General features: G+C 32.4%; 1 protein-coding gene across 1 annotated transcript in view; it reads left to right on the top strand.

Moving 5' to 3' along the window:
* LOC144843168 (transmembrane protein 131-like) overlaps positions 1–11,266 on the top strand; it is a 32,407-nt gene extending 21,141 nt beyond the window's left edge. Inside the window, exons 15-31 of the mRNA XM_078699900.1 lie at positions 429–504; positions 2,003–2,120; positions 2,575–2,710; positions 3,210–3,319; positions 3,658–3,724; positions 4,253–4,425; positions 4,732–4,871; positions 5,128–5,320; positions 5,655–5,999; positions 6,239–6,854; positions 7,393–7,565; positions 7,835–8,109; positions 8,579–8,857; positions 9,152–9,349; positions 9,714–9,940; positions 10,236–10,421; positions 10,907–11,266. Coding sequence (XP_078556026.1) covers positions 429–504; positions 2,003–2,120; positions 2,575–2,710; positions 3,210–3,319; positions 3,658–3,724; positions 4,253–4,425; positions 4,732–4,871; positions 5,128–5,320; positions 5,655–5,999; positions 6,239–6,854; positions 7,393–7,565; positions 7,835–8,109; positions 8,579–8,857; positions 9,152–9,349; positions 9,714–9,940; positions 10,236–10,421; positions 10,907–11,011 — 3,417 coding nt within the window. The 3' untranslated portion in view covers positions 11,012–11,266. The remainder of the gene's footprint in view (positions 1–428; positions 505–2,002; positions 2,121–2,574; positions 2,711–3,209; positions 3,320–3,657; positions 3,725–4,252; positions 4,426–4,731; positions 4,872–5,127; positions 5,321–5,654; positions 6,000–6,238; positions 6,855–7,392; positions 7,566–7,834; positions 8,110–8,578; positions 8,858–9,151; positions 9,350–9,713; positions 9,941–10,235; positions 10,422–10,906) is intronic.
* The last annotated feature ends 1,087 nt before the right edge of the window (positions 11,267–12,353 follow it).

The following is a 12,353-nucleotide window of genomic DNA, read 5'->3' on the forward strand; positions in this document are numbered from 1 at the left end:
TTTTTGTTAATCTCTCTTTGTGAAATCTTCAAAGCAGTTACAGGTTCATTTCTTGTCCTGTAATCTCGCTCAGATTAATAAGGTCAGTCGAAAGGAAGAGCTTTACAAAATGACACAAGTGTTACTCCAGAGGGAGTCTTGTGGTCGGAACAAAGACGACAACAGGTGAAAGATAAGTGACAGACTCCCAACTGTCGCACACGTCCCATCACCAAAGTGAAATACAAATTTTTTTTTTTTTAAATAAAATAAATACATGTCTTGTTGCTTACCTGGACAAAGGTGCATCATATTCTTTCATTATTCACTTGAAGGAAAAAAAATGATATACCCTATCCATAAATGGTATAGCCCACAAAGCTAACCATCCCCACCGATCAATAATGATATTACTTTATTTTAAATGATTTCTTAATTTACTTATTCAGATTGGAAAAATTGTTTTTGATGTCCGAAAGAATTGTGGAAAATCATGTTACATAGGAATGCCATTAGACTCAGGACGTAAGTTGTTTTTATTAAGACTACACACCTCTTGCCTTTTAAAATAATTTGTAAGCAAAACTTCCTTTCTTCTACAATTATGATAACTATTTAATTAATACTACATTATTATATAATATTTAAATTAATATTTTAAATAATTAACCAAAGTGGGATAAAAGTAGACATAAAATACAAAATATTTTATTAAATTAGTGAAATATTGAACTTTCATTTCTGTGTTTTCTATATACTTTTATCCCACTTTGGTTAATTATTTAAAATATTAATTTAAATATTATATAATAATGTAGTATAATATTGTACTGTAATGTTATTGTAATACATTATTTATTAATTCATTTTTATTAATACATATATTACAATGAATTATAATAATTGTATTACATCACATCACCTTTATTTACTCATTAACCAGTGAACCCCCCTTTAAAACAATAGAACTTCCTATCTTTTGTCGGAAGTTCTCCCTTTCGTGTAATAACTTAATTGTCTGAGGTATGATCTATGTATGACTAACAACCTCTTTAAAAAAAAAAGCCAATGAATACATTATATTGTAGTATGATTAATAATTAATTTGCATTGCCCGATATTTAATTGGGTCATCGTTTACATAATCGTTATTCTATTTATTCATTTTCCTTCATTGCGTGAATGCATTGCAATAAGAATGTGAAAGTAGTATTTATTACCTTGTTTCGTACATGAAATATGCATTGCATGCAGTGAAATTGTTATTATTTGGAGTTTTTATCTGTGAATGAAACATACTGTCATTTACTGGTTTAGACAAAGATATTATATAATTTACTAGAGTGTGAACTCAACTTCAACATAATCATAGAACATCATTAAATATTGTCACCAGTTTGACGTGACACCATCAACTTAGTCACACACAATCACACATTAGCGCGAGAGCGTATTCATATGTTATCGTCATACTCGACTTTAATATCTTTGGTTTTGTAACTGTTTGTAACTACTGTGGAGTAGCTTTGCTTCAGGGTGTTGAGTAATTGGTCAGATGTTTAGCCCTACTCTGACGTAATTTTGTACTTTATATATACTAAGTACATCTCCCACCCGAGAATTACTTGCAAATTTGTACACTTGTATTCTCAATGTACTTAACATATAAAGTACAAATTATGTCAGAGTAGGGCAAAATATCCAACTTTTGGTTTTGTTATTATGTTTTTATATCATACAAATGTTTATATAGTAATTACAACATTAAATTGAATATTAGCATATTCAATTGATACATACATATTATTGAGCTATAAATCATTTGGTTTTGCTGGTATTTGTTAAATTTCATGAAATGATTCTAAATTATATAAATGTTATTGATTCAGTCAGTTGCGATTGACTTTGCACTGGATATAGAAAATATATTATATCAAGAAAAAAATATTTTGCAAGACTACACATATATTAAATAAATTGTTTTTTAATTAAAAAAACATGTTTCTTTTCTTTCTAATTGTAGGTGGTGTTGATTGGAAAAATTCTTTAGTATTGGATCATACAACCGGCAATCTAGACCTGGATTGTTATGAGCCTATTTGGAGTTCATGGTTAAACATTTATAGAGGCAACAAACACAAGTGAGTACCACTTATAGTAGAGTTAAAAACTCTGGGACACCACTTAATGGAAATATATGTTTTAACATAACAACCAACCCCTATTAAGGGGCACATTTCTTGGTCCCAAGGTTTCCCCTTAATAGAGGTTCTACTGTATAAGAATATGTTTTAGTCTAAAGCTCTGTCTACACTATCAAACTTTGTGTGACTAGTAAAAAAAAAGTCCATATATGGACGTCATATTACTACCATATTGGGGCACCTCACACTTTTTTTGTCAAACTAGTTTGATAGTGTAGACAGAGCTTTAAGAACACTATTAAACTTTATGTGACAAAAAAATGTGATGTGCCCATATATCATCATCATCATATTACTACCATATTTGGGCACATCACACTTTAGACAGAAGTAGACAGCTTAAAAGCAGTGGTAAATAGTAAGACTAATTCTTTTTTTTTTTCTTTTTTAGACTTAATACTACAATGAATTTCAACAGCAATCTAGTTCACAATATCATAATTCCAGTAAAAGCAGAGCTGACATGGCCCAGGATTGTACAATCAGATACAGTTACATTTCCGCATACATACATAGGAACAACATCTGTAAGTTACTGCTGATTGCTTTAGTTACCATTTGACACCATTCCTTCACCCTTGCCTTAAATATAAAAGTGAGCCTCACCATAAAATAAATCAATTCTTCAAAATCTGATTTTAACCGTCAATGACGTTGAATGAAAACATCCATGGTATAGTTTCTATTACAACAGACATAACTGTAACCTTCCCTATTTATTTTATTTTTATTTTAACCATATTTAATGAGGGTGATCCATCCAGCATTTGCTGATCATTTGGGACCCTCAGAACAGATACAATATACAAAAAACAACAAGAACAGATTTAGTTGGCTGATTTTGTATCACTAGCCATGCACTGTTTTAAAGAATTTTATGCGATGAAAACTTCTAATTTGCACCGTCTATAACTGTTCTACCCTGTACCATATTTCAAATGGCCATACCCTTCAACTTTCGTGATGGAAGTGGTAGATGTATTGTATCATTTTTTTAAATGGGAAATATACTTTATTTTCTTATAGAGCATTGCAGTGAATCTTAAAAATCCTAGTAACCAACTACTCGTAGTACAGGTAGTGCCAATATCAGAATACCCAGCACCAATGATGATGGAAGATGTTCTACAAAAAAGGTAACAACTTTAAACAATCAATTCTTGCTAGAAATAACACATTACCTATGCGATCAAGTTGTTCAGAATCTTCAAATGCTCATTAATTCATCTGTCAACAAAGACGTGTAGTTTCCGTTTCTTTTCTTAGGCATTTGAAATTGTTTGCCTATCTCTATCCGTCAGGCAACTTCAAGATCTGAAATATCCTTTTTTCAAATTATATTGAAATATTTTCAGGGTTTTTTCTCTCCAGAAGAAAGGAGATGTTTTTGTGGTAATATTCGAATCTGAAATATTCTTTAGTAATAACATATCTCAAATACTTTGCAAGCTTCAAATTATTTTGTTATTTTCAGATTTAAGTATGATAAAATTGAAATAGATGATCCATCTGTGTTCTATCTTCAAGATATTAAAGAAAAGGTAAGCATTATATTTACTTAAAGATGTATTGTCCTCCAAAAACATGAAGATTAAGAAAATCAGAAAAAATAATGTGTTCACTTATAAAATGACAAAATAAATTCAACAAAAAAAACCCATTGGCTGGCAGCCAATTTGACTATTTTTTGCTTTAAATTATAGTTTTTTTTCAGGTAAATAATTTTTGTTCTGATCCATTTTTTGGTCAAAGTGGATAACTATTATGTGACATGAAAATGGCATATTCAACAAGAAAAAATTGTAACAAATTATTTTTTCAGGAGGACAATACAATTTTAAAACTAATAAGGTTACAGCTGAGAATATGGTTTTTAATAAGAATAAAGAATACAATTTAAGACACCCATGAGAAATGATAGAGGCAATATATAACACTACAGCTAACCCCTATTCAGAAAGCACTTTAATGGAACAATTTCTTGAAAATCTTGGCAATATATGTTTAAACACTATGGCAAATGATTAAGCTTGCTGTGAAAAATAAATGTTTTTCTTTTCTTTATATAGGATTCACCAGGTAGAGCCTTACTAAAACATCGAAGTGCAATAGAAAAAACTTTTGGAGTATCGCCCAATATATCCGTGTTAACTATCAGTATCAAAGCTCACGAAAACCTCACAATAAACGTAGGATTTAGACCAACAGATCATCGCGAAAGAATCTCACTCATTCTTATTAGGTAAAGATAGCTTCATAAAGTTTTTCAATATTGTTTACATGTTGTCATGGCAAATAAACACTAGTAAAATAAGGTTGTGGAGTTACACCATGTGTTTCCAAAAACAAGGAAATACAGTTGAGAATGTTTCGTTAAATTTATTTCCACTCATCAAATTTTCAAAACAGTTTTAACATATATATACAGTGTATATAATATGGGTGGATGGAGGTCACAGAACTAGCATTTATCCTAGGCAAGTTGTAGCATCAAATTCTTAGAAGAAAATTGCAATTAATTTTCAAAATTATTTTTCTCCTTTGCCAGAAATAACATGACCATCATGGATGCATTTGTTGTAAAGGGTACCGGAGCGAGAGGGGAACTACGGTTGAATGGAAGAGTGCCAAATAGTAATAGTAATCTACTTTTTGAATTAAAACCAACACATTTAGCAGATTGTAATAGTAAGTATTTTTAGCATTTTTCCTGCCAATCACTAGATTTTGGTTTAAGCGTTAATAATAAAATTACTTTTTAATAAAGCTCTGTCTACACTATCAAACTTTATGTGACAAAAAAAATATAATGTGCCCATATATGGACATGATGACATCATATCACTACCCTCATATCACTACCATATTTGTGCACTTTGCACCTTTTTTCAAACTAGTTTGATAGTGTAGACAGAGTTTTAAATTTGAATAATTTCTTTTTTAGAAACACATTTAAAAGGAAAAACACCAAACTTTACAGTTGGTAAACAGTTCAAATTAACAAACGAAGGACTGTTGGCTCTACCAATAAAAACGTTTCTCATAAACGGTCAAGAATGCGAGGGTTATGGCTTTCGTGTTCGACAATGTCAACCAATGCAGTTAGCACCGGACGACACACCAAAAATAGATATAGCGTATGTTATTATGTTTTTTTTTAAATTCATTTTCATACTTTCAACAGAATTTCATTTTATGTATTATAGGAACATGTGGCCAAGGATTACCAATAGTAAATGAATCACTGTCCTATCAGATAGGTGGTAATCCCCCTGAACAGGAGTTATTTTGTGAACCAGTTCACCGGGGTACGCATCTTGAATGATAAAGTGGGTTCCTTAAAGTACACACAGATGAACTGTGTACATTGGACCCACGGTTTATAGTCCTTATCCGAGAAATATAGAAATAATATTCTATTTAAATATTTTACATAATATTATTAAATGTATATTCTTTCTTCACTTACAGATTTACCCCAGACTTTTCCATGTCAAGAGTAACAAGAACACTAACTATTGTTATCGAAGATGGAACAGAGCTAGATTATACTCTAATAGCAACATTACCCCCTCACCTTCTTTCAAGTTGCGCTGCGGCAATTCCACGGCCTCAGTGGGAAAATATGCTTTACCTCGGTACAGCAATTCTTATGAACGTATTTTTTCTTGGCGTTCTCATGGTTTCGTACCTGGAGTCGTTAAGATTTAGCGAATTGATGCCAACAAGATTTTCACACACAAACGGAGAGGTTGATAAGTCTAAACGATTTGATCTTAGAACTATCAACGGCCCAGTGGGTACTACGAAAGAAAAGTAAGTATATTTTGTTGTTTTACTATTCAATTTATTTAAGAACCAATTTTATATACGAGTAAAACATAACACACATTTTTTTTTAAGAATTTCTCCGAGACTAGAAAAGGTTAAAATGCAGTCTTATAGAAATTTACCTACATATTTATCTGTTCTTGTATTTTTATTATTTTTATTATTATATTTATTATAGAATTGTTTATTTATTGTCTTTTGCTTTTTCTTTTTTCTTTCTACAGTAACAACAGTTTATTAGCAATTATAAAGAAAAAAATTGGTTATGGAAGAAAAACTAATTCATCTCCACCACCCGACACACCTCCTTGTCCGGTTGAGGACGTAGCCAACAATACACGCAAAACAGACTCTCGAAATTCCAATCCACGAAAAGTACATCCAGAAAAAGATAGGGTTAAAAATAATTTAGGTCGAGGAAGTCGACATCAACGCACAGGAAGTGATCAACGAAACAGCGAATCACCTTCTGAAAATTTTACACGTAGAGGGCGTTCTTCACGGCATCGACACCATGAAAACAGATATGAACGGAGCAATCCATCACCCAATACGCCAGAAATGGATTTAGAAGAGCAAAATATTATTTTAAACGATCAGGACATAGAAAATACAGCAGTTTCGCAAGAACCTTATGTTTATGATTATAGCACTACGCAAAATGAAGAAGAAAATAAAACAGTTAAAAGCAGAAAAAATAGACTACATCACAGAATGGTTGATCATTGTGATGGCAGTATTGAACAGCAAGAAGACGCTGATCATGTTTGCGATGATTCATCGTCAACGACAACCGAAAACTCCAACGCAGATTCCGAACTTAGTGACAAACCAAAACATGTACGTTACCAGATTGAAATTGATTTGTACTTGCGCTCTGCCTACACTATCAAACTAGTTTGACAAAAAAAAATGTGATGTGGCCAAATATGGTAGGGATATGCCCAAACATGGTAGTGATATTACATCATCATGTCTATATATGGACATATCACATTTTTTTTATCACATTGAGTTTGATAGTGTAGACAAGGCTTTATATGAGTAACCTATTACTATAACATCTATCATCATCTGCCTATAACCTATTTTTTCAAATGTCTGAATCTTATGATTTAGAGTCTATCATCCTAGAGTACATTATTCTATAGTACATTATCCTAGAGTATTATCCTAGAGTACATTATCCCAGTACTGTATAGTCAACTGCATGGTTGTATGACTGTCTAGGAGAATCAATCAATATACACATTTTGAGTGTTATTCAACCTACTTTTATACGTGGTAAATATGATAATTAAAAACATTTTATTTGAATTATTTCTAATTTTTAAATGACTTGTACCATTTAATTAAATTACTATTTTTCTTTAACCAGTATGCAGACCTTGATGAGATAGATCTAATTGCACCTGCGATGGACTCTCAGAATCGCAAGGCAAGCAGAAAAGACAAAACTAACAACCCAGATGAGACTAAATTTGAAAGTATTAAACGAAACAAACCAAGACGACACACAAGAGCCTTCAATGGAGATGTTTGTAGGCCAAGGTAACTATTTCGTTATTTGTAATGTAAAGCCTTGTCTACACAAAAAAAATGTGTGTTCCCATATATGGACATGATGATGTCATATCACTACCATATTTGGGCACATCACACTTTTTTGTCAAACTAGTTTGATATTGTGGACAGAGCGTAAAAGTACAGTAACAACTATCATTGTGAACACACTAGTACTATTGACTATGTTGTGAGCAATGCTAATAAATAATTTATAATAATAATAATAGTTATTGATATGTTAATTGTCATTACAGCACACTTGAGCTGCCCTACACCACGCCTCTTGAAGCAAGAAAAAGACAACACAAACCAACAACCACCATCAAAGAGTCATGTACCTCGCCACACGCCATAGCAGCAAAGATCACTGCTCAGGCAACAAAGAAGAACATCCGTCTTCAGATGGCTAAAAACAAAGCAGAGAAAGCAAGGGCCGATGACACAGCAAGCACATGTAGCAGTAGTGACTTGGATAAGGATTCGCCACCACCGTTGTGGGATCATGCCAAACCAATGCCACATGATGGGGGTAAGTACCATATGCTGATGTGTTGATGATCATGGCATATCACAAAGGTCTTTGCTGATTATATATTCCATGATCTATGTCTATATATACAGTATTGCCACATTTGAGGAGGACAGTGAATGAACTTTTGTTTGTTTATTTGTTTCAAGGTCGTAGTGAGAGGTTAAAAACAGACAAGGCAAATTTGCTTTAAATATAATTATTTATATAAAATATGACGATCTGTGCTGGGAAATTGGGGTGGGTGGCTACAGCCCTGCGAATATACAATAACACATTCTCCACACAAAAAAACAATAATAATAATGGTATAAACAAGTTTGATAATGAGTAAAACATGTATGTGTAAAAGGAACTTTATGCCTAGGCTCCCAGAAATATTGTCAATATGCCTAAATTTAAATTAAAAAAACAAATAATTAATATGAAATGAAATACTTATTTATTTCCATGTCTGTTTTATTTACAGATTCTACCCTAATGCAACTTGCAGTGCAAACCATGGAAGCAGACCTTTTGCTAGCCCCTGCCAGAGCATCCATTAACGACAAACCATCACCAAACTCTACCAGCCGAAGCAACAGCTACAGCAGTGTCGTAAGCAGCGGAAGCTCAGACAGTAGCAGTAATAATGCTGTATCCTCGTCTGGTAGCAGAAAGAACAAACAAAAGCTGTCTAAGACTCAATCGGCTCCGAACAAGTCACTTTCTGCTTTCACTCCTGTCGGCGAGAAAGGGAAGCACCCAGGTATGCATAGAATCTAGTACCGTACATCATTTATAGGTGTTTAGAGGATGAAATGGATATAGCAGATTACTAGAAATGTGACACTAATCATTCTTAGGAGAAAATTCTCCACCCGAAAAATCTTCTATTTAGAAGGCTACTGCTCCACTGGCTTTAGCTTTTGTAATTTTTATGCGTATGGTGCAATCAACAGCAATTTAAAATCTTAGGTTTTATATGCTGATGCCAGACCATTACACCAAATCTTATTATGTTCAAATTGAATAGTAAATGTTTTATATGTTTTGCTTGCAGGTGCCATTGGATCTAAGACTATGCCATCTAGAGGTGACTACAAGATCGGACACTGGGCTATGGATAACCAGTCATCTGGTAGCAATAGCCCAAGTAGCCCCAGTATGTTCAGCCTACCATCCGGCTCACCGAACACACCACTGACAAAATCCTCACCACCAACGTCTTTTGGAACGGCTTCATTTAAATTTGGAGAAGGTGCTTACAAGTCTTGTTTATTTATTGTGTGTTTTATTGGAAATTAAAAGGGTGTCTGAATATCAATTGACATCAGTTTGTCCAGCTGGAAGAGTTACCAACACACAGTTGATATAAAACATAAATAAATATAATATATATAATTAAACCCATTTTCCCTTTTAATTTTACAATAGATAATAAACCTCTTAACTAATTCCAGAATATTTATTGACATCAGTTTGTCACACACAGTTGAAATAAAAATTTAAAAAATATGATATATGTAATTTTTTTGTCATAAGAATGGCTAAACCCAATATTCCTTAAATTTTACAAAAGATGATAACTATCTTAACTAATTTAAATTTTTTTTTATTTATAGATTCTAGTTTTGGACCGAATTGGGACGCCAGCAACAATACACCTGCTGTCTCCAAACCACGAAAGAAACGATATGGATCTGGATCATTGGAGAACTGGCCAGGCTTTGGTCCTAACACCAGCCCAACATCTAGCAGCCTGTGGCAGCCTAATAGCTACACAGACGCTCAGAATACAACAACCTGGTCAACTGGCACCCACTCGCCTGATATCAGCCCAACAAGCAATGTAAACAAAAATGCATTAGTTAAAGTTGTTGGCTGACTTGTATCATTGTAAACTCTGTCTACACTTTGTGACAAAAAAAATGAGATGTGCCCATATATGGACATGATGATGTCATATCACTACCATATTTAGGCATATCATCACCATATTTGGGAACATCGCACTTTTTTGTCAAACTAGTTTGATAGTGTAGACAGAGCTTTAAAAAATAAATGAAAGACGCCAGTTTGTAAAATCTACTATTCCAAACGCTAAATTATCTTTGTTTTATCACGATGCATTTTTGTCTTCTCAGAGCTTGTTCAGCCAAAACAACAGCCCATGGAACAACCCATCCGGCGGACGTAACATGGATAGCCGCTGGCAAACTGGAAATCCTCTTCTCTTCCCATCATCCATCTGGTCGAGCACTGTTAATGACAGTCCTTTACTCGATCGTGGTTCTTTGGGAATTGAACAGCCTGATCTACCAGAGCAGCAGGTAGGGTATAGAAGTTGGGAAGGCAAACATGTCTTTAATCAATTCTATTTTTATTGTAGATGATAAAGGCTGGCATTTATTAATCTAGGTAGTTTAGGGGACTTATTTATCAAACTAATTCATTTATCTTATGGAATGCACTATCATCTAAGACGATGATAATTTGGTTTTTTGTTATTAAAATTAGATTAAGCAAAAGCATTGACATTGCAAACATATTGGAAAAAGAGAGACCCAGGCTCAATTCCCGACAACTCCCAGTCTACTCAGCTGTAAATGAGTACCTGGTTGAAAATACTAGGAAGGATAAGGCGGCATGGAAAGGAACTGGCCACCCTACTACATGATGCTGATGCTTAGTATAATGAGCTCCTAACAGCTCATTACCCTACGTTTAGAAATGAATATGGGACTTACCTTTACCTACCTATCTTAATTATTACTAAACTTTTCAATTATTCATGGCTATTCTCTCCTTTTAATAGACGGCTTCATACAATCCATTCAACTCATCGTTGTTGAGTAACCTATGGTCATATCCACGTACCGGTTCAAGCTGGGGCTCTGGTAACAAGAAAGAAGACAAGTAAAAGCCTCAAATACATAAGCTATCACAACAATAAGATGAATAAATAATTGTAAACAGTAGTAGTTTGAGGTTCTTGTTGGAGAATAAAATTTTAAATTATCAGTTTAGCTCTGTCTACACTATAAAAAAAAGTGTGATGTGCCCAAATATGGTAGTAATATGACCTTATCATGTCCATATATGGGCACATCATATTTTTTTGTCACATAAAGTTTGATAGACAGAGCTTTACTTATTATTTCCTTGGCATTTTGATATAATAATTATTAAATTTTGGAATTTGGTTTAATGTATCTGAGACAATTTTTTTGTAAATCTCCTCATTCAAATCTATGATTTAATAACCAATCAGATTTCTTTAACATTATTTTTTACTCTAAATGTTATTCTCATCCAAAAGTAAATTACTGAAAAAATACTACATTTGTTTGGTACTAGTGGCTTCTGTATTTATAAAAAAAAATTAAACATTTTAAAATCAACAGCCAGAGTAGTAATTGTTATTATTTAATTAATCATATAAAAAAATAAAGTAATTATTTTCCATTATTTTGAATAGAAATGTTACATTATATATCATGTTTTTAATTAATATGAAGCTTATTTTATTTTATTTTTATTTCCAAAACACAAAATGCCAAATACAAAAAGGTTCTCAAAAATTGAATAACAAAATTTATGAAGGAGATTAATTAAATGTTATTGTATTGTTTACCATTGATAGAAATTAATAAATGTTGAATGATTAATTAAATATTTAAAACATACAGTCTTGTTATGAAGCTTACATTTGAATCCAACAAGAACTGCTCTCACAACCTTATACTTGTTAAGCAGTTACTATTTTCAGGGAAGAGTGAAATTTGTTTGTATTTCACTCTTCTCAACTATTATGGTTTTTATAAAGAAGGCATTACATATTAATATTTATTGCTCTTAGAATGTTAACCAGTTTTTTCATTAATTGTATTTACATTTTTGCTTATATATATATATATATTTTCAGTCATTTGCTGTATTTTGTTTACACATATTTGATGTTTGCGGGTGGGGGGTTGGGGGAGCGGAGTATTGGGTATTGACCAAAAAAATACAAAAACTTATAACTAATCCATCATGTAGTTTTTATAGTATTATTGAAATAATATGATGTTAGAAACTTCTGTGTTTTTAAATGAGTAATATATACCCATAAAAAAAGAAATTAATTATTGTTCAACGTCATATTAATATGATATTGTATAATTTGAAATAAGCAGTGATTTTTTTTGGCTGATATCATTTTCCAAATTTTTTTACTATATTTTGGCTTAGATTGGCTTAGTACAGAAAATCTCTCAAAA

Source organism: Antedon bifida, chromosome 5, assembly GCF_963402885.1.
Source record: "Antedon bifida chromosome 5, ecAntBifi1.1, whole genome shotgun sequence".
Lineage (NCBI taxonomy): Eukaryota > Metazoa > Echinodermata > Crinoidea > Comatulida > Antedonidae > Antedon > Antedon bifida.